General features: G+C 44.1%; 1 protein-coding gene across 1 annotated transcript; it reads left to right on the top strand.

The window, feature by feature from the left end:
- Window positions 1-4: 4 nt before the first annotated feature.
- Window positions 5-27,898, top strand: TM4SF4 (transmembrane 4 L six family member 4). The gene is made up of 5 exons (XM_007518061.3): window positions 5-417; window positions 3,200-3,289; window positions 19,518-19,660; window positions 24,699-24,888; window positions 27,487-27,898. The coding sequence occupies exons 1-5, from the start codon at window positions 247-249 to the stop codon at window positions 27,502-27,504; spliced, it is 612 nt and encodes a 203-aa protein (XP_007518123.1). The 5' UTR covers window positions 5-246; the 3' UTR covers window positions 27,505-27,898.
- Window positions 27,899-27,971: the final 73 nt, after the last annotated feature.

Below are 27,971 nucleotides of genomic sequence, written 5' to 3'. Positions count from 1 at the left end.
AAAAAAAAAAAGAAGAAGGAAGGAAGGACTACAGGTCAAGGAAGATGTATAAATGGCCCTTGTCACTGGGTTCTGTTGTATCTGGCTGAAGCACCTCCGAGGACAAGGGTCACAGGCACGCTCCATACTCAGTCCGAATTGAATTAGGAACTTTCCCCTTCACGCTCTGCCCAGTGGCTCTGCAGAGACGCAGGGAAGGAGGCAGCGAGGGTCCTTTTACTGAAGACCTAACTCTCCCCTGCTGGCATGTGTACTGGGGGCTGTGCCAAGTGCCTGGGGGGCACGCTCATCCCCCTGGCAGTGCTCAGTGTCCTGGCCAACATCCTGTTGTTTTTCCCTGGAGGGAATGTGATCGAAAAGGAGCAGATCACTGAAGAGGTCTGGTACTTCGGAGGAATATTAGGAAGTGGCGTCTTGGTGAGTAAGAAGCCTTAACACCACTACCTCCTCTACCCACCTCACTCCCCAGCTCCTGAGGAACAGGGCATTTTTTTTTCAATTTTTTTTATTTTTTATTTAAGAAAGGATTAATTAACAAAACCATAGGGTAGGAGGGGTACAATTCCACACAATTCCCACCACCCAATCTCCATTTCCCACCCCTTCCCCTGATAGCTTTCCCATTCTCTATCCCTCTGGGAGCATGGACCCAGGGTCATTGTGGGTTGCAGAAGGTAGAAGGTCTGGCATTTTTATCGCATCTTTCTCAAGTTAGATTCTGTCCTAACAAGAAGATGTTTACTTGCTAGAGAAAGCCCAGATTTGGATGGGGGCAAGTCAGAGTCTAAGTGCTGTCCTTCTCCATTAGACTTTGCCAGGGGACAGTCCTATAAGCTTGCTCCTCCAAACTCAGCTTGTGGGTCAGCTCAATCCATGAACTGGTTGAGGGCCACATAATTCCTTTATTTCAACAAGACAGAGCTGAAGGGTAGGTGAGGGGACAGAACAGAGGCACACTCATGTCCTGGCAAATCCTTCCACTGAAAACCACCAAAAGAAGCAGGAACGCCAAGCAGTGGCATACCTGGTAGAGTATATTTATTACCATGAGCAAGAACCCAGGTTCAAGCCCCTGGTTCCCACCTGCAGAGGGGGAAACATCACATGTGGTGAAAAACTTGCTACAGGTGTCTCTCTTTCCCTCTCCCTCTCTGTCTCCCCCTTTCTTCTCAGTTTCTCTCTATTTAAAAAATGAATAAATAAAATAAGATAACTAATAAATAAATAGCCATATTGGTTTGGGAGGAGAAATAGAACAAACTTGTTCTTAAAAGAAGAAGCAGCAGAAGTCAGTGAAGTCCTCTTCCTCCTGTACTAGCAAACCCCACAATTCCCACAGGGGCTGAGAAGCTCCAGGTGAGAGAAGGGAGACCTACTCTCATAACCACTGAGGCCACTGAGGTCATGACTCCTTTTGTATTCAATGCAGTGCCCAGGGTCACTGCTTCACTGCCTTACCTGGTCTAGTTTTCTCATTCCACTATTTTAGAGGGAGACAGGGCTGGGGGAGAAACAAACAGAGCACCCCTCTACCTCTCCACTGAGTGTCTCTGGTGCTATCCACGGTGATCCCATGCGGTTCAGGGGCTCAAACCCTTACATATGCAAGGCATGTGTAAGGTATGCAGTCTACTGAGTGAGCTATCTCCCATGCCCCCAGCCCACCTTTTTCTTTCATTCATTCATTCTCTCTTTATTTTTCTTTCTTCCTTTCTTTCTTTCTTTCTTTCTTTCTTCCTTCCTTTCTGTCTTTCTCTTTCTTTCTCTCTCTCTTCCTTTCTTTCTCTCTCTCTCTTTCTTTCCTCTTTTCTCTCTTTCTCTTTTTTAATATAAAATCCAATGCCAGCAAATAGACTCAAAGCCTCATGCTTCTGTAGAAGCCCTGAGCACCTCCTTGGTTTTTTACTCTCTGTTTATTGAGAGGAAAGGAGAAAGAGACCAAAGTTGTGTTCCACCAGCCATAGCGTTCTATTTGTCTCTGTCTGTGGTATGCTCAAGGAATGACTGGAATTGAACTCAACACCTTATGACCACGCTCCCTTCCCAGTCAGAGGATGTTTCTTGTCTTTGTCCTAGCCTCACACAGAAATGAAAACTCAGAGTGTCAGCACTCTTTTTATAAGACCAAGGTATTTGCTTTTGTTTATGAGAGAAAGACCAGAGCACTGTTCAGTTCTGACAGGTGGCATTACCTGGGTTTGAAACTAGAACTTCTAAGGCCGTAGATATACTATAGATCCTGCATGCTTGCCTCCTTAAAGCTGCATTTAGGGGGATAGATAGCATAATGGTTCTGTATAATAGCTCAAGACTTTCAGGGTGGGGAGTAGATAGCAAAATGGTTCTGCAAAGAGACTCTCATGCCTGCGGCTCCAAAGCCCCTGGTTCAATCCCCCACACCACCATAAGCCAGAGCTGAGCAGTGATCTGGAAAGAAAAAAAAAACCTGCAGTTAGTGGGGCCAGGGAGATAGCATAATGGCTCTACATAATGGTTCAAGACTTTCATACCTGAGGCTGTGAGGTCTCTTGTTCAAGTCCCAGCACCCCATAAATCAGAATCCAGAGTCCGACAGTAACATCATGCAGGTAACAGGTCCCCCTCATGCCTTCTTTCCTTCACTTCTCCCACCACCCAGGAATCAGTGACCCTTGATAACAGGCTTTTAGAATTCCATTATTTGAGGGGTGGGGCTGTGAGATAATTCACCTGATAAAGCATAAGTCTCACCATGCTCAAGGATCAGTGCTCCCCTATGTATCTATCTCTCTAGGCAAAATATTTCTTCTGTTTCATTTGATCAAACAGAAAGTGAGAGTGGGGGGGCAGAGAAAGAGAAAGAGAGAGCGAGACCTGCAGACCTGCTTCACTGTTCATGAAGTGCCCGTCCCCACTTCCCACTGCAGGTGAAGAGCTTGGGCTCAGACCTGGGTCCTTGGACTAGATGGTGTGTGCTCCCAACCCGTGCACCACCACCCAGCCCCTAAAATAAAATATCTATTCTCAAAAACTGCAGTTAGGGTGCACAGCCCTTCAAATCTCACTTATCCCACCCACCATGTCCTGCTTGTCTTTGTCACGTCATTGGACCACGAGCCCCGGTTACAACCTGTCAGCCTAGGAAGCTGGACAAACCCCCCCACCCCCACCCCCAGGCCCCTCACTTGTGACCCGGCACTGAGGTGTTTCTCTCCGGCAGATGATCTTCCCTGCACTCGTGTTCTTGGGCCTGAAGAACAATGACTGCTGTGGCTGCTGCGGCAATGAGGGCTGCGGGAAACGCTTTGCGGTAAGTTGGTGGGCACCCCGCCACCACCACCTTTTCCTCCAGGTGCACTTTCTCTAGGGGCTGGCATCTAGAAGCTGGGTGAGTTCTCAGCCATACAGGACTCTGGGGGGCAGCTGGTGCAGGGACCAAGTCAGGATTCTTGCCTGTACAAAAAAAAAAAAAAAGTGATGACGACAAGTACTTCGGATACTAGAGCTTTAGTGCTGGTGCTTATAAGACGTGAGGACCACTGTAGATTTTACAGACAGGCAGAGGCTGGAGCTGGGTGTCGGTGAAGGATACAGCTTGGAAGGCAGAGGTGAGCCTGTCATTCCCTCTGTCACCCAAGGCTCTGAGTCTTCTTTAGGCTAGTCATTGGCCTTCCTGGCCCTGCATTGCCTCATGGATAAAGGAAAGTTGGGAGAAGACATTGAACAGTGACCCCCCTCTTTCCAAGAGCTCCTCATAGCTCCATCCACACCATAGCCAGACTCCTCCTCAGAGACTAGAACTTCTTGTCAGGTTTTGTTTTAGGATTTCCATTTCTGGTCTGGGTTCAAGCATCTACCCAGTTTCAACTAGGAGAGTTAGAAAGGTTAAACCTCATTGCTCACAGGTGAGGTAAGCAGATTTCTGAGACTTGGGGTTTTCTGTAGCTGTGCTACTGTTTTTGCTCATCTGTCAGGGTCAAGATGCCAAGGCTGGGCAGTGGCACGCCCAGTTGAGCATGCACATTACCACGCACGAGGATTTGGGTTCATACCTTTGCTCCCCACCTGCAGGGGAGAAGCTTCACTAGAGGTGAAGCAGTGCTGCAGGTGTCTCTCTTTCTCTCTCATCTCTATCTCCCCCCTGCCATCTCAATTTCTATCTGTCCTATCTAATAGAAAATAAAAGAAAATAACAATAAAGGCTACCAGGAGTGGTGTATTCACTGTGTGGGCACTGAGCCCTAGCAATAATCCTGGTGCAAAAAGAAAAAAAAAAATCAAGATATCCCCTAAGACCTACTACATCTTTCAATAAAATGGAAAGGTTTCCCCTCAGCAATTTTCTTCCAGCCTTTTCAGTGCTGTGTAGAGAAGTCTTTATTTATTTTTAAGCTTTTTTGGTTTATATTTATTTATTTATTGGTTAGAGATAGCCAGAAATCAAGAGGGAAGGGAGAGACAGAGAGCAGCCCTGCTTCACCACTCATGAAGCTTTCCCCCTGCAGGTAGAGACTGGGGTCTTGAACCCAGATCCTTATGCGTTGTAACAGGTGTGCTCAACCAGGCGTGTCACCACCCGGTCCTTGAAAATCTTTAGGTGGAAATAAGTTTTCACTCTTTAACCCTTCATTATCTCCCTTTGCAAAAAAGCTTGGGCTCCAGTAACGCAACCAACATTAAATATCCCTACAAGTTTGTGTTTCTGTTTACTAATGATCCCAGCTTTCCGTTCATAATGGTTATATAAATAAATAAAATAAGGAGTTGACAGAAAGAAAGGTATTGAATTCAGACACACTGGCACAGCAACAACAAAGAAGGAAGAACTAGAATTACTGGGGGTGGCAAGGCAAAACAGACCCCCCCCAGATCTCCTAAGTGGGAACTATTCATCTAAAGTGGCAGAACCCCAATAATTGACAACTATTATTTTAATATTTTAAAGCATCACTTACCAAGAGGTCTGAAAATTAACTATCATTTATTTGCTGTATTTATGAAAATGTGTTAACTATATTATGGCATCAACTGAAAAGAAGAAAGTACATAAGCTCATTTTTCCCTTGAAATGTAATGCTACTTTACCTTATGAATTTGGATGCAGGTAGCTAGCTAAGGTGGAGACGAAATTTTGAAATAAAATAACTAGCAAGTAAAGAAATCGGGTGGGGAAAAAAAATTGTCATTCCTTAGCCATGGTCTATCAGAGCAGAGAAGGCTGAAGACCAGCCGGTAGAAAACAAGAGTTTTGTTTGTTCAATTATTTTTCTGTCTCTAAGCTCCTGTGCAACCACAGAGAGAAGTGAAATAGTATTCAAAATATTATGCAAAACTGGATTTTGAAAGCAGATTTAGGTAAGGTCTAAGAGCAAGGAATAGAATTGTTTGTACAAGCACAGTTGAGTTCATGTGACCTGACCCATTTCACCTGCTTGATTCAACATGTCTGTCTGGGCACCATCTGAACTCCAGGTGGGACTTGCTCTTGGTGTGAGTTGAAAGAAACTATCCCAAGGGAGTATCCACTATACGGCCAGCCAAACCAGATGCCGCCACCACCACCACATGCCCTCAGACCAGACACCACCACTTTCAGCAGAAAAAAAAAGTGTATCTTTTGCTGTATCACTATTATTATTACCACTACTAGGGCTATTACTGGGGCTCAGTGCCTGCACAATGAATTCACCACTCCTAGTGGTCATCCCCCCCCCCTTTTTTTCCTTCTATTTTATTGGATACAACAGATAGAAATTGAGAAGGGAGGGGAAAATAGAGAGGGAGAAAGAGAGACACCTGCAGACCTGCTTCACTGCTTGGGAAGCTTCTCTTAGCAGGTGGAGAGCAGAGGCTTGAACCTGCATCTTTCCTCATGGTAATGTGTGTAGTTAAAAAGGCAGACCGCTGTCTGACCACTGCTCTGTTTTCTAATCAGTTGTCAGCTTTGAATAATGGAGAGGTTTCTCAGATAGTATCCAGGCATCTTTCTACATAATTATTTTATTTTTGAGCTAGAGGCAGAGAGAAACCGAGAGGAAAAAGAGGAGACAGAGAAAAGAAAATACCTACAGCCGAGTATCACCGCTCACGAAGCTTCCCCCTTGCAGTTGGGAACTGGGGGCTTGAAACCGTTCTTTGTGCATTTTTTAACATGTGCTGTCGTCTACTGAGTGCACCAACACCCAGATCCTAGACATATTTTTTAAAGAAGAAGGAAGGAAGGAAGGAAAAAAGGAGGGAGGGAGGGAAGGAAAGGAAGGAAAAAAGGGAGGGAGAAAGGAAGGGAGGGAGGGAGAGAAACTGTCACTCTTGGGGGCTGCATTTTGGGACAGTGACCTGCATCCAGCAAGGCTGACCTTCCTTGGGGACACTGGCCTGCCCTTATGTCCACTGAGTACCTACCCCCTGCTGTAGATTCATGCTTTTTGGATATTCTGAGGCACTAGACCACCCAGCAATAACTTGTTTATTTACTTATGACCACTAGGATTGTCACTGGGACTCAGCACCTGTGCAACTCCACCATTCCTGTGGCCATTTTTTAAGAGGATAAAAAGCAAAGAGATAGGGGCCAGGTGGTAGCACAGCAAGTTAAATGCACATAGCACAAGGACCAGCATAAGGATCCTGGTTCCAGCCCCCCAGCTCCCCACCTGCAGGGGAGTTGCTTCACAGGCAGTGAAGCAGGTCTGTGGGTGTCTGTCTTTCTCTCCCCTCTGTCTGTCTTCCCCTCCTCTCCATTTCTCTCTGTCCTATCCAACAACAGCAATGACAACAATAATAATGGCAACAATTGTTGGTATGCTTCTGGTTCTGCTTCTGGGATCCCTTCTGTTACATTGCTTGATGTTGTGGTCTATTTACATGGTCATTCTGTTACATTGGTTTGGTCTCACTCCCCCTGCCTCCGGGAGATTTTGGTTTAGTCTTTGCCTTTTCCCGCTTGTTGCTTCTCCCCACCCCCTATCCTACGTACTTCCGGGGTTCCTGACACTGCCCCCCGGAGGAGAAAGATGGAGGACAGAATTGTGTGGTGATCATTGGCTCCTGAATAACGAAATATAGCTTCTCCGTTCAGCCATGTGTCCCTGGTCGTCCGTCTCCTGCCGCGAAGCTAGCCCTTCATACTGGCGCCATGAACTTTGACTGACAAACAATGAGGATAAAAACAACAAGGGCAACAAAAGGGAAATAATAGCCTCCAGGAGCAGTGGATTTGTAGTTCAAGCACTAAGCCCCAGTGATAATCCTGGAGGAAGAAGAAGGAGAAGGAGGAGAAGCATATATAGCGTATAGCAAAGGAGGAGGAGGAGGAGGGGAAGAAACAAAAAGATATGTAGGAGGAGAGATAGAGAGAAAGACAGAGAGGAGAGATACCTGCAGCACTGCTCCTCTGTCATGAAGCTTCCCTCCCTGCAGGTGGGGACCAGGGGCTTGAACTTAGGTCCTGGCACACGGTGGTGTGTGTGCTCTTCCTGGTGAGTCACCATCCAGCCCCAATAACATCTTTTTAAAGGAAAGTGTTGAGTAGAGGAAATAGCATAATGGTTAGGCAAAAAGACATTAAGAGTCCCAAATTCAATCCCCAGCACCACTTTAAACCAGATCTAAGCAGTGCTCTGACTAAAAGTATTCACAATTTTTTTTTTTTTTTTTTGTAAAGCAATCAGAAGAAAAACTGAAGTACATTTGTTGTAGACAAAGGTGATTCTTTTTCAAATACTCATGGCATTTGCCTTCAGGTGTTTGGGGAACACTGTGAAAATAAACCCTGCTGCGTAGAGAGACCCTTGAGGCAGAATCAGACTGGCCAGAGGCAGCTGGGAGAAACACCCTTGCTCTCTGTTACTTGCTTCCTGGCTTCAGTCCTTCCTTTGCTATATGTGTGGCCTTCTAGAAAGATCTCCAGAAGCCAACTACCTTAGTTGCCCCCTCCCACCCCCTTTCCTTAGGCAATAAAACCAGAAGAACTGATAAGAGACCATCATGTGGCAGCTTTAGCTTTAAAGAAAGGACAATGAACTAAAGGGGAGAAATCTCAAAACCAGCCAATGGGTGAAAACAGCGAGCTCTCTGAAAGCCTGGCAGAAGGGTTTGTGCTTTTAAATAAACCAGGCTAAATGAGACCTGAGAAGAGGGAGCCTGAGGGAAACCTTCAGGCAGAAAACTTCAAGGTAGACTTTGAAAGCCTGGCCTGGCTTTGTTTTCAGGTCTCAACCTCTTCACACCCCCTACTACAGCTGGGCAGGGTCCCCTGCCCTCCAACCCTTTCTGAATTTTAAAAGATTCACTTTCTGAAAGTGAATCTCCCAGGTACCACTGGTATATACTTTTAAAGGGCTTTTAAAAATATATATATTTTAAAAAGAGCCTTTTGACAACCTTGGCCTTGACTCAAAGGAGTGTCTTCAATAAAGAGACTAAAGGCAATAGATAAAGGCGGTGGCCTGGGGCAGGCACACACTTCAGCTTCCAACTTTCAGGAGGCATATCGGGTACATCAGGGCAGACCCCACCCACAGGCAGGGCCAGATGTTCAGCGGGCCGGTGAGAAATAAGATTGAGTCCCAGGCAGTCTCACAGATGGGAGAGGAACCGCTGGTGCTTCTGTGGCTGGCTCACTAATGCCCCCAGGAGGTCTATTGGGAGAGCACCTCTGAGGTCAACAGCTGGTTAAGCTACTTCTGCCTACTTTGGAGGGAAGCTTTAAGATAGTTCTTGGGGATAGGGAGATAGCATACTGGCTATGCAAATAGGTTTTCATGCCTGAGACCTCAAAAGTTTCAGGTTCAACCCCCAGAATCCCTAGAATCGCCAGAAACCACAGCTGAGCTCTGCTCTGGTTTTAAAAAATAAGAGTACTGGGCAGGGGTAGATAGCATAATGGTTATGCAAAGAGACTCTGTTGACTGAGGCTCTAAAGTTCCAGATTCAATCCCCTGCACCACTATCAACCGGAGCTGAGCAGTGCTCTGGTTTAAAAAAAAAATTACAAAAAAAAAATTAGATTAAATTAAGTTAAATTAAAGGGGGAATCGGGTGGTAGCACAGCGGGTTAAGCGCAGCAGGTGGCTCGAAGCTCAAGGACCCGCATACGGATCCCGGTTCGAGCCCCGGCTCCCCACCTGCAGGGGAGTTGCTTCACAAGAGGTAAAGAAGGTCTGTAGGTGTCTATCTTTCTCTCCCCCTCTCTGTCTTCCTCTCTCTCCATTTCTCTGTCCTATCCAACAACGATGACATCAATAACAACAATAAAAAGGGCAATAAAAGGGAAAATAAATTTAAAAAATTACAATTATACCCCTCACAATTTTGCAAGTCAGTATTAAATCACTAACTTTTAAAAAAAATAAGAAAAAATAGAGGACTGGGGTGGGGTGTAGATAGTGTATAAATGGTAGACAATGTATATGGTTATGCAAAGAGACTCTCATGCTTGAGGCTCCAAGTCCCAGGTTCAATTAAGGTAGAGTTGAGCAGTGCTATGGAAAAAAAAAAAATCCCAGTGGGAGTTGTCAGGCAGTGACACACCTAGTTAAGTACTCACATCACAGTGTGCACGGACCCAGCTCCAAGTCCCTAGTCCCCACCTGCAGGGGGAAAGCTTGGGCTGCAGGTGTATATTCCCCCTCAATTTCTCACTGTCTCTACCCAATATTAAATAAATATTTTTTTTTTAAGTGGCCAAAAAATGAAGAGTACTTATAGCCAGGGAGCTGGGTAGGTAAGTGGAAATTGTATGTGTGAGGCCCCCACACTGCATATAATGGGGATGGTACTCCTCTGTTTCCTTTTCTTTGTCTCATAAACTAAAGAAAAGCCTCCTGTGGTCTGGGAAGTGGCACAGTGGATAAAGCACTGGACTTTCAAGCATGAGGTCCTGAGTTCAATCCCCGGCAGCACAGGTACCAGAGTGATGTCTGGCTCCCCCTCTCTTTCTTTGTCTCTCCCCCAATCTTTCTCATAAATAAATAAATAATATCTTTAAAAAAAAAAAAAAGAAAGATCTCCTTCAAAGGAAAAAAATTAAAGGCCTTTAAAAATCATTTATTTTGATTTATTTTGATAGGACATAGATCTCCATTTCTTCACTAAACCTTCTCTATTTCAAAATCCTCTGGAGCTAGGGAGCTAGAACCAGTGGTAGTGTAATGATTTCACACCTGTGGCCTCAGGTTCAGTCCCCAGTACCACCATAAACCAGAGCTGAGCTGTGTTCTGGAATAATGTAATAATAATAATAATGATAATAACAATATTATTTTCTGCTGTCAGATGAACTATGGTAGGTGCTATCTTTGATGAGGACATTGCAGGTGGTGTGAGAGCTGTTGCCAAGACTAGTGTGAGGGGGAGGGAGGAAGTCCAAATGCCCCAGGGTACCAAGGACACACAGGACCTCCATAAAGGTTATTGGATTAGCGAAGGACAGACTCCCTCTGGATGGATTTCTGGTGATTTCCATCCTCTACCTAACTCTCTGAGTGGAGCATTAAAGGCCTGTAAAACTCAAGTGAGTTAAGTTTTTACCCCATCAATCCCCCCCACACGCACACACCTGACTGAGGCAGCAAACACGAAGTGTTAATGTCTAAAGGAAAAAAATATATATATATTTCAGATCATCTTGGCCTGTCTCTTAAAACACCCCCTGGGAAGGAACTCAACTCCCGCCCATGTCCACCGAGGATGTTTCCCCAGCATGTCAACATTACCCAAGACCCTCAAATGCCGGCTTTTCTTTCCTTCTCACCCCGTCACCTCCTCCATCTGCTCTGGCAGTGGTCAGTGCACATTGAACAAGGACACCCACATCCTCTCCGCTCCAGAGAGGCAGGTCTTCAAGCTGACAGGTGGTCAATTAGCAGTCATTTTATTTGTTAGCTTGTTTTTGACCGGAGCACTACTCTGGCTACTGCTGGTGCCAGAGATCAAACATGGGGCTTCTCTTTAATATTTTTTTATTTATTTTTAGAGATATATAGGGGAAAAGAGAGAGAGAGAGAGAGAGCACAGCACTGTGCAGCTCTGGCTTCTGGTGAACCCCAGTCCACACCTGTATGGGGAAAACTTTTCGAGCGGTGAAGCGGGGCTGCAGGTGTCTCTCTGTCTCTCTCCCTCTGTATTTCCTCCTTCCCTCTCAATTTCAGCTCTGCTTCACCATTTGTGAAGCTTTCCCCTTGCATGTGGGGACCAGGGGCTTGAACCTGGGTCCTTAAGCACTGTAGTGTGTGTGCTTAATCAGGTGTGCCACTGTCTGGTCCCTGAGTTCTTGATAAAATCTTACAACTCAAGATTATTATGATATTATGCTATCTACCTCTGCCCAGTACTCTTATTTTTTTAAACCAGAGCACAGCTCAGCTTTGGTTTCTGAAATAAATAAGATAATAAAAAATAAAACATGGCGGGGGGGGTTAGCATAATGGTTATGCAAACAGACTCTGATGCCCGAGGCTCCAAGGTGCCAGGTTCAGTCCCTACACCACCAAAAGCCAGAGCTGAGCAGTGCACTTATTTAAAAAAATTAATTAAGGGAGTTGGGCAGTAGCACAGCGGGTTAAGCACACGTGGCGCAAAGCGCAAGGAACGGCTTAAGCATCCTGGTTCGAGCTCCTGGTTCCCCACCTGCAGGGGAGTCGCTTCACAAGCAGTGAAGCAGGTCTGCAGGTGTCTGTCTTTCTCTCCCCCTCTGTCTTCCCTTCCTCTCTCCATTTCTCTCTGTCCTATCCAACAACGACGACATCAATAACAACAACAATAGTAACTACAACAACAATAAAAAACAACAAAGGGCAACACAAGGGAAAATAAATAAATGAATGAATATAATTTTTAATTAATTAGTTAGTTAATTAATTAAAACACTACTGATTCTATTGAGAATTGCTATGTTTCTCTCTTCTATCTCTTTCCCTTCTGACAGTAACCATATTCATGAGTCCAGAACAGACTGGACCCATGCATTTTCTCATTTCCTTTCTATCTGCCTTCCTTCCTTCCTTCCTTTCCTTTTTTTTTTTTTTTGAGAGCTCTGCTCAGCTCTGGCTTATAATGGTGCAGGGAATTGAACCTGGGACTTTGGAGCCTCAGGCATGAGTCTATTTGCATAACCATATGCTCTCTGTTCCCTTCTGCATTCTCTTTCTTTCTCTCCCACCCCTGGCCTTCTAGGAATATATATATGGTTTTGATAGAGAGAGACAGAAATTGAAAGGAAAGGATGATAGAGAAAGAGAGCGAGAGACACCTGCAGCACTGTTTCACTGGTCGTGAAACTTCCTCACTGCAGGTGGGAATGGGGGGGCTTAAACCGGCTCCTTGAGCATATATATATATGAGAAAGATAAGAGAACCGGAACCGGAACCGGAACCGGAACATTACTCTGGCACAAGTGATGCTAGGGATCAAATTTGGCACCTTATGCCTTTTTTTTCCCCCCAGAGCATTGCTCAGCTTTGGTTTATGGCGGTGCAGGGGGATTGAACCTGGAATCTGGGAGGCATGAGTCTTTTTGCGCAACCATTATGCTACCCCCCTTGCCCTTGGCACCTGTTGCTTGAAATAGGGATCCATTGTGCCACATCCCAGGCCACTTTTTAAAAAAATATTTTTGTAATTTAAGATTATTTATTTATTATTGGATAGAGACAGAGAGAAATTGAGAGGGAGAGACAGAGAAGGAGAGAGACAGAGAGACACCTGCAGCCCTGCTTCACCACTCATGAAGTTTTCCCCTTGCCGGTGGAGAACAAGGGCTTGAACTGGGTCCTTGTGCACTGTGATGTGTGCTTAACCAGGTGCGCTACCACTCCCCCGCCCCAGGCCACTTTTAAAAATCCTTTCCATGGTTGCATGCTTTAAATTACATGTATGCTCACTTTATTTTTCTACTGGACAGTGCTGGTTTAGAGGAGCTTACACTGGAGAACTTTGTGGTAAAGGAAAATTTGTTTCACTTAATCAGACTTGCCTACAGGGAGGGGTGTTTCCTTTGCACTCACTCTTGGTATTTTTAAACAAATGTTCTGGGAGAGCTACTTAACATCCTTCAGCTCCCACAGTAGGAATAACTCAGGCATATCTGTCTTCTCACCACCAGCCAGCAGTATGGAAACCTGGCTTGTTTTAGTTGGAGGAGACTTCTGGAACCACCCCACCCCTTTCTTCTGTTTACTACAATTAGCGGAGGCCAAAGAAGGAGCCCAGGGCTCTGCAGACTTCTGAGTTGCTATCCTAGAAATATGCTCTTTCAGGGCCGGGCAGCTAAGCACACATGGCACGAAGCACAAGAACTGGAGTGAGGATCCCGGTTCAAGCCCATGGCTCCCCACCTGCTGGGGAAAAGCTTTGTGAATGGTGAAGCAGTGTTGCCAGTGTCTTTCTCCCTTTCTATCACCCCATTCCCTCTCAACTTCTGGCTGGCTCCATCCCATAAAGAAAGATCGTTTTTTAAAAAAATCTTTTTAATATTTTTTGAGAGAGAGGTGGACAGAGAGAGACATACAGAAATACCAGAGCACTACTAAGCCTTGGTTTATGGTGGTGCAGGGGATTGAATCTGGGACTTTGAAGCCTCAGGCATGACAGACTCTTTGCATAACCATTATGCTACATCCCCCACCCCCTAAAAAAGAAAAAGTTCTTTTAATAGAGAGAAAAATTATAGTACTAGAGCTTCCTTCAGTACAGTGTGAGCCAGGCTCGAACCTGGATCGCACACCTGACACAGTAGCACACTATCCAGGTGAGCTATTTCACCAGCTTGTTGTGTATCTAATTTAAGATGTGAGAGATGTTTCATAGAATCTGCTGTTCATAGGGGTAACCTAATTCACCACAAAGAATCACATACGAACAAAAGTTCCCAGACCACTCAGAGCCTCATTCTGAAAGGAAACGAGTTGGCATGAGAAGAAGCGAAGTTGAGTGCTAGCTTTCAATTGCTGTACTGGAAGCTTCTAGGGCATCGTGACCATCACTAGAGTTACACCTTCTATATCTGAGTGGACGGCAGTTTGATTGGAGCATGGACACGACAGAACAAGTCAGATAAGCTCTCACTGAGAATTACAACAGCATTTATCAGTCTGCTTTTGCAAGGACCCATGAAAAAAACAGAGATTGAAGTGCAACTAGAAAGCTAGAAATTTGACTATATATCCAAATGTGAGGCAATGCTGAACAGAAAACCAACAGAAACTACCCTTAAGGAAGTTTCCAGAAAAACTCTGACTAGTACTGATATTCAAACTAGCAGTGACATATGCATATTTAAATCATATACAAAATAATTTTAATAGGGCAAGAGAGATCGCATAATGGTTATACAAAGAGACTGTCATGCCTGAGGTTTTGAAGTCCCAAGTTCAATCCCCCACACCACCATAAGCCAGAGCTGAGCAAGGTTCCGGTAAAAAAAAATAAGAAGAATACAGAAATAAATAGCCAAAGTAATTTTTTATTGGGGGATTAATGTGTTACAATTGATAGTAAATACAACAGTTTGTACATGCATAACATTTCTCAGTTTTCCACATAACAACACAACCCCCACTTGTTGTTAAAATTTGGTGGCTCCAGCTGGCCGGGCTAGCTTCACGGGCGGGTAACAGAGACGCGGAGACAACGGCTGGGCAGAGAAGCTGTATTTCTTTATTCAGGAACAACGATTCATAAACTAAGATAAACTAATCACCAAACAGAACTCTGCTGCTTCTTTCCCACCGTGGCAGCGCCAAGCACTCTCTCTAACTCTGCAACTCTGCAACCCTGGAACTCTGGCCCTCTCTCGGGGTTCCCAGGGGTGGGGCCAAGCAGGCCCACGAAACTAACAGGACTGATCCAATTCTCTTGGCGGGGGAGATCTAGAACAACCCAATGTAAAGCATACAACACCACTAGGTTCTCTGTCATCCTTTTCCTGGACCTGTACTCTCCCCACAACCCACCCTCCCCAGAATCTTTTATTTTGGTGCAATACACAAACTCCAGTTCCAGTTTTACTTGTGGTTTCTCTTCTGATCATGTTTTTCAACTTCTGCCTGAGAGTGAGATTATCCCATATTCATCTTTCTGTTTCTGACTTATTCCAGTTAACATTTCTTCAAGCTCCATCCAAGATGGATTGAAAGTGGTGAAATCACTATTTTTAATAGCTGAGTAGTATTCCATTGTGTATATAGACCACAACTTCCTCGGCCACTCATCTGTTGTTGGACACTTGGGTTGCTTCTAGGTTTTGGCTATTACAAATTGTGCTGCTAAGAGCGTATGTGTACACAGATCTTTTTGGATGGGTGTGTTGGGCTCCTTAGGATATATCCCCAGGAGAGGAATTGCAGAATCATAGGGTAGGTCCATTTCTAGCCTTCTGAGAGTTCTCCAGACTATTCTCCACAGAGGTTGGACCAATTTACATTCCCACCAGCAGTGCAGAAGGGTTCCTTTGACCCCACACCCTCTCCAGCATTTGCTGTCGTTACCTTTTCTGATGTATGACATTCTCACAGGAGTGAAGTGGTATCTCATTGTTGTCTTTATTTGCATTTCTCTGACAATCAAAGACTTGGAGCATTTTTTCATGTGTTTCTTGGCCTTTTGGATCTCTTCTGTGGTGAATATTCTGTCCATGTCCTCCTCCCATTTTTGGATGGGGTAATTTGTTTTCTCTTGTTGAGGTTGGTAAACTCTTTATATATTTTGGTTATTAGCCTCTTGTCTCATGTATGACATGTAAAGCTTTTCTCCAGTTCTGTGAGGGGTCTCTTTGTTTACGTATGGGTTTCTTTTGCTGTGCAAAAGCTTTTTAATTTAATGTAATTCCATAGGTTTATACTTGTCTTAGTCTTCTTTGTAATTGTATTTGTTTCACTGAAGATGTCTTTAAAATTTATGTGGAAGTGGTCCGGGAGGTGGTACAGTGGATAAAGCACTGGTCTCTTAAGCATGAGGTCCTGAGTTTGGTCCCCAGCAGCACATACACCAGACTGATGTCTCGTTCTTTCCTTCTCCTATCTTTCTCATAAATAGATAAAGCTTTTGAAAAGATTTTTTAAATTATGCGGAAAAGAGTTCTGCCAATATTTTTCTCTAAGTATCTGATAGTTTCTGGTCTAACATCCAAGTCCTTGATCCACTTGGAATTTACTTTTGTGTTTGGTGAAATATAGTGGTTCGGTTTCATTCTTCTACATGTTTTAACCCATTTTTTTTTTTCTTTAGATACCACAGAGAGAAATCAAGAGAAGAGAGGAAGACAGAGAGGAGGAGAGAAAGAGTAGTGACTCATAATTTTCAGTATACAAGTCTTTCACTTCTTTGGTTAGGTTTATTCCTAGATATTTTATTGTTTTTGTTGCTATAGTAAAAGGAATTGATTTCTGGATTTCATCTTCTTCTAACTTAGTGTTGGCATAGAGGAATGCCACTGACTTTTGAATGTTAATTTTGTAGCCTGACACCTTACCATATTGCCCAATGATTTCCAAAATCTTGCTGGATTCCTTAGATTTTTCTATGTATGCTATCATGGCATCTGCAAATAGGGAAAGTTTGACTTCTTCTCTACCACTCTGTATCCCTATCATCCCCTTCCCTCCACAATTTCTACCTGTCTCTATCCAATAAATAAAGATTGAAAAAAATAAAGAAGTGGTTCTCTTAATCAACTTCATTAGAAAGGAAGGAAGGAAGGAAGAAAGAAAGAAAGAAAGAAAGGGAGGAAGGAAGGAAGGAAGGAAGGAAGGGGGAAAGAAAGATGCCTTAGCAGGAAGCTAATGCAGCAGACGCATACAAGACTTGCCTCCAAGCGGCCCTCAGTTCTGGTTCCTGACACCACCAGTAGCTGTCAAAAAATATTTTTGACACCACAGCTGTCGAAAGTAAAAAGCAAAAATAAAATAAAAATCAGTTAGCCACTGCATGTGATAAACTCCAGATGCTGGTGGGAGTAGAGTCACATTCTAGCTTCAAATAACCACCATAAACCAGAGCTGATTAAACGATCAACAACGTCAAAAAAAAGAAAAGAAAAGAAACCTCTCTCTAAGACTTTGTGAAAACTACAGTAGTTACTATTGAGAGTGTGAGGACACAGAATTTTGGCAGCAGGTGGTGTGGAATTATATCCTGCAACCCTGCCGGGATAGCCTGAGGGTACTTCTTCCCGAGCTAGTGCTCTCTGGGTTGGAGAGAACTCAACTGGAGCTGATCTAGGCTGCTGTGTGGGAGAGGGATCAGGAACGCGTGCTGCACCAACTTCCGCAGGAGATACACTCTGGAACTCTCGGAGCTGGAAAGCAATTTCCAAGTGTCTTTAATCAGAAGAGCAGCTGTTTTTATACTATCCAAGTAGGGTGGAAACAGGATGTGATATAGAGAGGGTGGAGAGAAAAGTGACTGGTGAAAATCAGAGTGTGACAAGGAGGGGGCGGAACAGGCGAGAATCCTATAACTGAACCACCAATGCCCTGGAGTGCTTTATGTAAAAGTGATTTATGTAAATAGACCAAACCTTTGGATCAGTAAATCCCTATATAGCCATATGGATAAGAAGAAGCCAGGGGGAGATGGCAACTACCCAACACAACCCTACAGTCTTGAAGCCTACTATTAATTACAAGAAGTAATTAATTAATTTAGTTAATTGAAAAGGAATATGCTAGTATAATCTCTTTCTCATCAGCTAATTTCCATTCTATAAAAACATTTCAAAAGGATGAAGATGGGATGACCTCACTCACAGACAAAAGTTGAAAAACAAGATCAGAAGAGAAAACACAAGTAGAACCTGGACTAGAGTTGGTGTATTGCACCAAAATAAAAGACTCTGGGGTGGGTGAGGGGGAGAGTACAGGTCCTGGAAAAGGATGACAGAGGACCTAGTGGGGGTTGTATTATGTGGAAAACTGGTAAATGTTATGCATGTACAAACTATTGTACTCATTTTCAAATGTAAAACATTAATCCCCCAATAAAGGAAAAAAATAACATTTCAAATGGCTGGAAATATTGGGTATGTTTTTTTAATTTTTTATCTTTACTTATTTATTGGATAGAGACAAAAATTGAGAATGAAGGGGGAGATAGACAGAGAGACACTGGCAGCACTGCTTCACCACTCACAAAGCTTTCCCTCTGCAGATGGGGACTGGGGGCTCAAACCCAGGTCCTTGCACATTGTAACATGTGCGCTCAACCAGGTGAGTCACCACCCGAACCCTTGGATAGCTTGCAGAAAGTTTCAGAGGGAAGAAGCGCTGAAAAGACATAGATGTAAAATATTATATGTGAGATAAAAAGTATATTCACCCTTTTTTTTTCTACCAAAGCACTGCTCAGCTCTGGCTTATGGTGGTGTGAGGGATTAAACCTGGGACCTTGGAGTTTGAGGCATGAGAGTCTCTTTGCACAATCATTATGCTATCACCCCTGCCTTCCTTCACCTATTTTTAAAGACAGCTTCCACATGGAAGAGAGGTTGCACTTTTCTTTGTTTACTTCAAGGAATGTAAGTAGAAATAATGAGGAGAACTTCTAGACATCTACCCCTTCTCGTAGACAGAAGCCACCTGCTGCAGGCTATGAGTTCGTTTCCGTGACATAATTGGACCAGAAAAATTGTTCAGATCACTTAAAATTCTAAAAGCCTTTGGTTCTGTAAGAGACTAGCTTTCCATAGATGCCTTATGAGAAGCATCCCATTTCTAGGAACATTAAAAATTGTGATTGATAACTATTATAAATTGTGCTGCTATGAACATAGGTGTACACATATCTTTTTGTTTGGGTGTTTTGGAGTCCTTGGGGTATATCCCCAAGGATAGGGATTACTGGGTCATATGGAAGGTCCATGTCTAGCCTTGTGAGAGTTCTCCAAATTGCTCTCCACAGAGACTGAACCAATTTACATTCCCACCAGCAGTGCAGAAGGGTTCATCTGTCCCCACAGCCTCTCCAGCATTTGTTGCTGTTGTCCTTTTTGATGTATGCCATTCTCACAGGGGTGAGATGGTATCTCAATGTTAGGGAAATAGAAAGGCAGGGCAGGAGTATGGATCGACCTGTCAACACCCATGTTCAGCGGGGAAGCAATTACAGAAGCCAGACCTTCCACCTTCTGCATCCCACAATGACCCTGGGTCCATACTCTCAAAGGGTTAAAGAATAGGAAAGCTATAAGGGGAGGGGATGGGATTCAGAGATCTGGTGGTGGGAATTGTGTGGAGTTGTACCCCTCTTATCCTATGGTTTTGTCAATGTTTCCCTTTTATAATTAAAAAAAAAAAATTTTTAATGTGATTGAAAGAAATATCAAGCCACAATAAGTGGTCATAAATAATTAGGTGAACGAATATGGAAACAGGGTAAGAATGGGGACGAGACACCACGACTCATTCCAGGAGGTCCTCCACGCCCCCATAACTGTATAGAGAAATTCCACCCCCTCCACCCTATAACTTCTCTGTAACCAGCAAGCTCAACGGAACAGTTGGATGTGCTGACTGTAAGCTCTGTCTCTCTCCTTCTTTTTCAGATGTTCACCTCCACGATATTTGCTGTGATAGGATTCTTGGGGGCTGGGTACTCCTTTATCATCTCAGCCATCGCAATCAACAAGGGTCCTAAGTGTTCCACACAAAGTAATAGTACCACATGGATATACCCCTTCAAAGAAGGGTAAGGTACACCCTGCAATACCCGATGTTGTCACAAGGGGCGCACGGGTGGATGATGGAGGTAAGGGTGGGTAGACTTTGCAGGCCCTGTCCGTCATCATCTTGTGACAAGTTCCAGGCCTGTGCTCCTTGGAGGCAAGCTGGAGTTGTGGAGTCGAGTACAGTGAAGTGGCACCACATGTCACCTTCAATGTCATTTTTAACAGACTCCAGGAGGAATAACTGAAAGAAGGCACCTCGGTTGGCCTGAGGGAAAGTGGTCTGGGGTGTCATCACTCACATCTAAACACTGGCAGTGAGTGACACAAGACTACTGACAACAGTAGTAAGCTGAGTCTCGGGGCTTTCACTGCAGATCTTCACGTAGAAAATGAGAATGTGTTAAGGACCTCTGTCAAAAATCAAAATGACTGAAGCGGAGGTGGGTGGGGGAAGAAAGCAGCCTTTTATTTACTCATGAGCCAGGAGCTCAGGTCATTCTGATAACTCTGGCCCCGAACAAAGGGACAGTACGAACATATATAGGGGATGCAGGCTTGAGAGCAAAGCACATTACACAAGCGCAGGCTGCAAGGTTAAGGGGTGGAACATGTACCCATTACCCAGAGTCTAGTTGCCATAGTTACTGTTATCTTTCCTGCATAGCTGTGTCTGGGAAAGTTTACCCTTGGCATAAGATACACCACTAGAGGGAGGACCTTTTAGGAGGGCAGAAGCTAGCCAGGATTACAGAAGCTGCCTTCTCAGTTCAGTCTGACCTTCCCCTTCTCTCCTTCTTATCACTTGCTCACCCAGTGAAGTCCAGCCTGCATTGTTGTCCTAACCTCCTGCACTATCGTAGACTGTCTACACATTTTTAACCCTTTATTATGTTTTCAGCCTTTCTGTCCTATATTGAGGCCTTCTTACAAATACATCACAATCATATTATAAGCATATCCAGGGGCTAAAATCTAGAAATTTCCTGCAAATGGTAACTGGCTTAAGGGACTCAGTGGGTTTGTAAAGACTTATATCCTGAATAGTATATGACTAAACAATCTTGTAAGACGTGTTTAATTCTTCTAAAATGTGTAGGTTCTTTGTGAGAGTTAGTGTTCATAGAACTCATCAAACCAGACTCCAGGGGGCCTGGAAAGATAGCTCAGTTAGTTACAGTATAGCACTTGCATGTCTGAGAGCCCAACCTCCCTTTAATTCTATTTCATTAAAAAAAGAAATAAAGAAAAATACAAAACAGGAAAAAAAATATTTAAAAAAGAAAAATAAAGAAATGAGTTAATAAGTATATACTTTTAAACTAATTTGAATATATCTATGACCAAAATAAAAGAAAGAGAAAGAAAGCCCAATGGAGGGGGCCAGGCAGTGGTGCACCTGGTTAAGCACACACACTACAGTGCACAAGGACCCTGGTTCAAGGCCCTGATAGCCACCTGCAGAGGAAAAGCTTCATGAGCAGTGAAATAGAGCTGCAGACACCTCTCTGTCTCCCTCCCTGCCCCTTCAATTTCCCTCTGTCTCTATACAATAGTAAATAAAATAAAATAAAATAAAATAAAATAGGGAAGAAAGCCCAAGGGAGGTCAAGCCATGCTTCCAGACGGTACAAGGGTCTGATGTCCTGACATTAAGGTCTAACATCCCCATGGATGCACTTGCCCCCAAGGTCAGGGGAGTGACAGCAGTTTATGGACCAGGTAGGAAGGGGAGCTGCTTTCCAAGGTGTTCTGTGTTGTATTTTTCCTGGGCAGCAAGTTTTTATCTCATCCTAGCCCTTGAGTGAACAGTACAGTACAGCAGGTGCTTTCACTTACTTATTTTATCACAATGAACCCTCCCCTTCACGGGGAGGTCAGACTAGTGAGGCCTTTCCGAAACAGAATCAAGGCTTAAGGTAAGGAGAAACACTTTGTTATTTTTAAATTATCTTTATTGATTTCTTAGATAGAGATAGCCAGACATCAAGAAGGAAGGAGGTGATAGAGAGGGAGAGAGACAGACACCTGCAACACTGCTTCACCAATCATGAAGCTTTCCCCCAGCAGCTGAGGACCAGGGGCTCAAACCTGGATCCTTGTTCACTGTAACATGTATGCCACCACCTGGACCCAATGAGAAACATTTTAGAATTCTCCACCTGTCCCCTGTTTGCTATAGGACACTGATAATAACTATTTAAAGGGAGACTTGAATATCTAAATGTTTGCATAGTGGTTTGAAATGTAGTAAGACCCCACACACACACACGCACACACACCACCAAAATAAATCCGCTTGGCCACTGGCCTTGCTTGGTGCAAAGCTGTTGCAAACATAAAGCTCATAAGGACAGCCCCCTACCACCCCTCCAGCACCCATTCCCCTCCCCGAACACACCACCACCTACCCCCCGCCGAACACACAGCCATTAGGAAGAAAACATAAACTAGACCCCTGCAGTGTGGAAAGAGGTGAAATGAGGAGTGCAAGGAGAGTTCTCTGAGGAGGTGACATGGGCTGGTTTGGGGAGATGGGGTGAGGGTTCAGGTAGAGAGAACAGCAAGGCCTGAGGAACGGAGTGACAAGTCTGAGGTGCTAAGGTGAAGTCAGGTGAGGACAGTAATGGCCCTTGAAGCTCAGGCAAGAGCAACAGAACGAACTCAATGACAGGGTGACGCGACAAGACCACCGGGAGCTTCAGGCAATGGTGTTGTGATGCTATGGAGGGTGGACAGAAGGCCTGAGGAACAGGGCAACAGGGAGGTGGGATCAACCACCCAACAAGCTGAGTAGCATCTTCAAAGCAATGAGATTGGTTTCCAAAGGAGGAGACACATTTCACAGATTATCTGAGGGGGAATCCCAAGGACTGGATGTAAGGAGAAACAGATGATGAATGTGGCCTTTGAGGGTTCTAAATTAGGCCACAAAAACAACAACAACAAACAAATAAAACAGAACTCTTCAATGCCTTAGAATTCAATGCAATTTTCCTCAGAAATGTTCCTTGGCAGTTCGATTAAAGAGCAAGGACGGCTGACATTTCCTGTCAAGAGAACCAAACTAAAAAAGTCTTCTGGAAAGAAAAAGAATCCTGGGACCTTCAGAGACACTCCCTCCTGGTTTCTTTTGAAGTAGGGCCTCCTCCCATCTGTAGTCTTCCTCTCTGAGACAATTGGCTACCTCAGCCTTGACCTTGGGCTGTTGAAATGGAAGCAGCTTGCACTGGGCATGGGAATAACCAAGGGAGGGAAAGGCCACCAGTGTCCCCACATCAGGGACAGATAGGGGCAAGGCCAGCCTATACCATCTCTCCTCCCCAGGGAGGGAGTTTACTAGTAGGGGGTGGGTGTAAGCATTCACACCAAGAAAGAACTGCACACAAGCTGATGTTCAGCTAAAGCCATCCAGTTTGTACTTCAAAGACTCCTCAGTAGTGGAGGCCAGGCAGTAGTACACCTGGTGAAGCATACATAGCACTAAGCACAAGGACCTACACAAGGATCTGGGTTTGAGCCTCTACTCCCCACCTGCAGAGGGAAGCCTCATTAGCTGCAAAGCAGGCTGCAGAAGTGGCAGTCATGATCAGAATACATGAGATTCTCAGAAGATGAGGACTGGGATGGGAAGAGAGAAGGAGGCCTAGGGATAACCATTCCTGGTGGCTTATGGCACTGAGGTAGCAGCAGGAGAATGCTGAGAAAGGTCTCCCAGCACCCAAACCCACCGCCAGGTCCCGTGACTTTCTCGAAGCTTACCACCAGGAGGCGCTGTTGCCCCACCACCACGAATGAGGGCTACGAAGTGCTTGGGAAATAATACTGTATCTTTATAAGCTCTTCTAATGATCGTTTAAGAATTCTAAACATAAAAGGACCACCTGCAAAAAAAATAATAAAAATAGAAAGATGAGTGCTCAATTAAAAAAAAGTGCTGAAATAAAGTGTTTAGGGAGTGCTAAAGGTGTCCCAAGTTTTATTCACAGCTCCATTTCTCCATCTCTCTCTCTCTCCCTCCCTCCTTCCCTCTCCCTCTCCCTTTCTCTCTCTCTCTGTCTCTCGAATAATAAACAAATCTAAATAAATAGATTATCTTTTTTCCTTTTTTTTTATTTGATAGGATAGAGAATGGGATGGGGGAGATAGAAAGAGGGGAGTGAAAGAGAGACATCTGCAGCACTAATTTACTGCCTGTAAGCCCCACACCCAGGTGGGGGCTGGAGGCCTGAGCCTGGGTCCTTGCATATGGTAACACATGCGCCACTGTCACATCCTGTGTCTCAGTGTCTCTCTGTCTGAAGTGGAAGGAAATAGTCATAAGGTTTCAATGAAGAGTCTTATTAGGAAATGTGTTTTTAAAAAAATAGAGTAGGGTCTGTCACAAAGTATAGACACCGTTATTGTTAGGTGAGTTTGAAAGAGATGTTTTGGGATTATTTTCAATTACAGCTTATATTTGGCTTAGAAAGTCTCAGAAAAATGGCACCCTGAGGAGGAAAAAAAAAAGAGAGAGAGGAGGACAGGCAAGTATAAGCAGCCAGGGGAGACAGCACAGAGTTTACACAGTAGACTTCATGCCTGACACTCAGAGGTCTCCCAGCACCACCATAAACCATTAAACAGTGTTTTTTTTGGTAAAACAACAACAGGGAGTCAGGCGGTAATGCAGCAGGTTAAGCACAAAGCACAAGGACTGGTGTAAGGATCCTGGTTGGAGCCCCCGGCTCCCCACCTGCAGGGGGGTCGCTTCACAAGCATTGAAGCAGGTCTGCAGGTGTCTATCTTTCTCTCCCCCTCTCTGTCTCCCCCTCCTCTCTCCATTTCTCTCTGTCCTATCTAACAATGACACCATCAATAACAACAACAATAAAAAACAATAAGGGCAACAGAAGGGACAATAAATAAATATTAAAAGAAAATTTTTAAATCTTCAAAAATAAAAACCAACAACAACAAAAAAAAACCCTTACAAAAGTATGACAAAAGGAAAATGACCAGTCGAGGATATTGTAGGGGACTGTGTGCATGAATCAGTGTCTCCATTTCTGCCCCAAACAGGGATTACCTCAGTGATAATAGCTTGTGGAGCAAGTGCCAGAAGCCTGATAACATCGTGCCCTGGAACCTCAGCCTCTTCTCCATCCTGCTGGTCATCGGAGGGGTCCAGATGGTTCTATGTGCCATCCAGGTAGTCAACGGTCTCCTGGGGACCTTGTGTGGCGACTGCCAGTGCTGTGGCTGCTGTGGGGTAAGTGGAGGTCTCTGCTTTCTTCTGTGTGAAGAGGCCAATAGGCAGCAAGCATAATAGGATGGAAAAGCCCAGGCAGCCCTTTTATCCACTCAGGGGAAGTGACGATACTGTGTTCCAGTGACCCGGAACTTCTCCCTCTGGACGTTCTGCCATAGCCAGGCTGAGAGGGACTGAGAATTTAAGTCTCGTGCCCAGCTACTCATGACCTTGGAGGCAAAAGTCTCCACACAGATATAAATGTTGGTGGGAATGGTTAGTGGAAGTGGGCATTTGTCTCGTGGGCATACCAGCAACAACAGACCAGCATCTGGCCAAGAATTTTCCATTTCCTAAATAGATCTAGACAGTGGATTCCAGATGAAACATGCTGGGGGAGAAGAATACCAGTGCAAAATCTACATGTTGATGAGATTTCTGATATAAAAGAGAGAAATGGTTCTTAAGACAGAAGAGGAGGAGGAAGAGGAGGAAAAGAAGATCATCACTCAGAATTTAGTTGCCAAATGTGATTATAAAATGTTAACAAAAATGTAAAAAAAAAATGAATGGACCTAAGGGCACTGAGATGGCATGGTTGTAATATATATATATATATATATATATATATATATATATATATATATATATATATTTTTTTTTTTTTTTTTAATTTTCTAATGACCAACTCAAATCAATGTTTCACAAAAAGTCATTTAAAAGCTCTCATTGATGTATGAAGGAAAAAACAATGTTAAGCAGAACTATTCTTTCACTAGACCCACAAATCCTTCATGTGTACAACTCATTTTCTGAACCACTGTCCAAGCAATCTGCAGTCGCCATGAACTTCACTGCTAAATAGCTCCATGTTCACAAGAGCTCAGTTAAAAAAAAAATTTACTCATTGAGTTTGAAAGGACAGAGAAATATTGAGAAGGGAAGAGGGGGTAGAAATGGGAGACGCCTGTGCCACTGCTTTAGCAATTAGGAAGCCCCCCTGCCCACCCCACCCCCACCCCCCACAGGTTAAGACTAGGGACTTGAGCCTGTGTGCTTGCTCATGGCAACATGTGTACTCCACTGGGTGCACCACCACGCAGCCCTCTAAGAAATGCATTAAAAAAATGCATTAAAAAAAAAAACGAGCTAGGGGTGGCGCACCTGCTACAATGCTACATGCTACAATGCACAAGGACCCAGGTTCAGGCCCTGGTTCCCACTTGCAAAAGGAAAGCTTCACGAGTGGTGAAGCAGGTCTGCAGGTGTCTCTTTCTTCCTCTCTATCTCCTCTTCCCTCTCCATTTCTGTCTCTATCCAATAGATAAATAAATTAAAAAAAAAACTCAGTCTCCTGAATGTTATTTCTTGTTGTCACTTTGCTCTCCATTTCACTCCTTCTTGTTAGACATCATGGAGAGAGTTGGGCTCCAGCCTCATTCTAGAAGTTTCTAACTGAACACCTACCTTCCCATAGTCTTAGTTATCCCAATGGTCTCCTGCTTGACTTCTGCAGAGAGCAGGCAGGTTAGCACCCTTTTTTGTCCCCCTTTTGTTGCCCTTGTTGTTTTACTGTTGTAGTTATTATTGTTGTCATTATTGATGTCGTCATTGTTAGATAGGACAGAGATATGGAGAGAGGAGGGGAAGACAGGGAGAGAAAGATAGACACCTGCAGACCTGCTTCACTGCCTGTGAAGTGACCTGCAGGTGGGGAGCCAGGAGCTTGAACTGGGATCCTTAAGCCAGTCCTTGCACTTGGCGCCATGTGCACTTAACCCGCCCGACTCCTAGCACCTTTTGTGCAGGTATCCCTGAACCTGGCTCGTTAAACTACTCATTCAAATGAGTAATCAGAGGAAGCCCACCTTCAAATACAGGCTTCAAGACCTGGATGGCATGCCAGTTATGTCGCCTTCGCCAGAGCAGTTTGCCATTAACTATTTCTTTGTCTGCAAATGGGATCATTAAACCTGTTTCCCATGGTTGCTAACTGTCCGACATGGGGGTACTAAAATGCATCTGTTTCAACAATTAGAAGGCTAGCACTTGTATTAATTGTCCTATCTGAAAAACAGGAAAATCAGTGAAGCAGCATGACTTCAAAGAAGGGACAAATCCTTGGGGTCAGCATCCCTGAGTTCCAATCTTGGTTCCTTCTTTCTTAGCTGTGACTTCAGATATACCACTAAAACTGTGTTGTTGTTGTGGGCTTTATTTTTTAATGCATATATATATATATGTATATATATATATATATAATGTTTTATATGGAAATATATATTGCACAAGAGAGTGAATCCAGGATGCCATCCACTGAGAAGCCACCCTGGTCTTTATCTCTTAACTTCCCCTTCCTTTATCTCTTAGAGAGAGAGAGACACCATAGCATCACTCCACCATCCATGGAACTCCTCTTATGCTGTCCATGGTGCCTTCCCCACCCCCACCCCAGGCGGTGCCAGGACTCAAACTCAGGACCTCAAACATGATCAGGGGATGTGTTCTATTAAAGGACTATCTCGCAGCTCCCTTATCAAAATTGTCTTAATAAAAAATGATGCAAAGTAGAAGAAAAAATGGCATCATAATTAACTGACTTTTTTTCTTTCTTTCTAGGGAGATGGACCCGTTTAAACCACTCTGACGGCCTGCTCTAACTCCACAGCCTGTGGGGAGGAAGACTCGCTAAAAAATTTCTCTTTTGAAGGACTGTCAACTTCTATCTGCTTCCTAACAATGTAGGAAATGCATGCTTCTTTTTTTTTTCTCCTTCCAGGAAGTTTTGCTCATTGGTATTTCATTTTCAAATAGAAAATAGTGTGTCCACTTAAACTAAGATTATGAATCTTCCAAATTAGCTTCCTTTTTTTTAGAACTGGAGAGCAGCTTCTAAATGAATTTTCCAGTTTCTTCCTCTGAGAGTGAAAAAGTTATAAAGGCACACTTACCGCTACAATGCTTCTTTGTATATAGAGATGTTCATATCTTTGGAGTTTTACATATTTCAAAGAATGAAAGTGCATTAAAAATGAGAAACTGAGGCTGGTTGAGCGCACATGTTACAATGTACAAGGACACAGGTTCGAGCCCCCAGTCCCCAC

The sequence above is a fragment of the Erinaceus europaeus genome, chromosome 9 (genome assembly GCF_950295315.1).
Source record: "Erinaceus europaeus chromosome 9, mEriEur2.1, whole genome shotgun sequence".
In the NCBI taxonomy this organism is placed as follows: Eukaryota; Metazoa; Chordata; class Mammalia; order Eulipotyphla; family Erinaceidae; genus Erinaceus; species Erinaceus europaeus.
This window is presented reverse-complemented; position numbering and strand designations above follow the sequence as displayed.

Excerpts from the sequence above, each read along its gene's own strand:
- TM4SF4 (XM_007518061.3), top strand. The coding sequence starts at position 247 with ATGTGTACTGGGGGCTGTGCCAAGTGCCTGGGGGGCACGCTCATCCCC. Across the intron at positions 418-3,199 it reads TATTAGGAAGTGGCGTCTTG|ATGATCTTCCCTGCACTCGT; the intron begins GTGAGTAAGAAG and ends TCTCTCCGGCAG. Across the intron at positions 3,290-19,517 it reads GCTGCGGGAAACGCTTTGCG|ATGTTCACCTCCACGATATT; the intron begins GTAAGTTGGTGG and ends CTTCTTTTTCAG.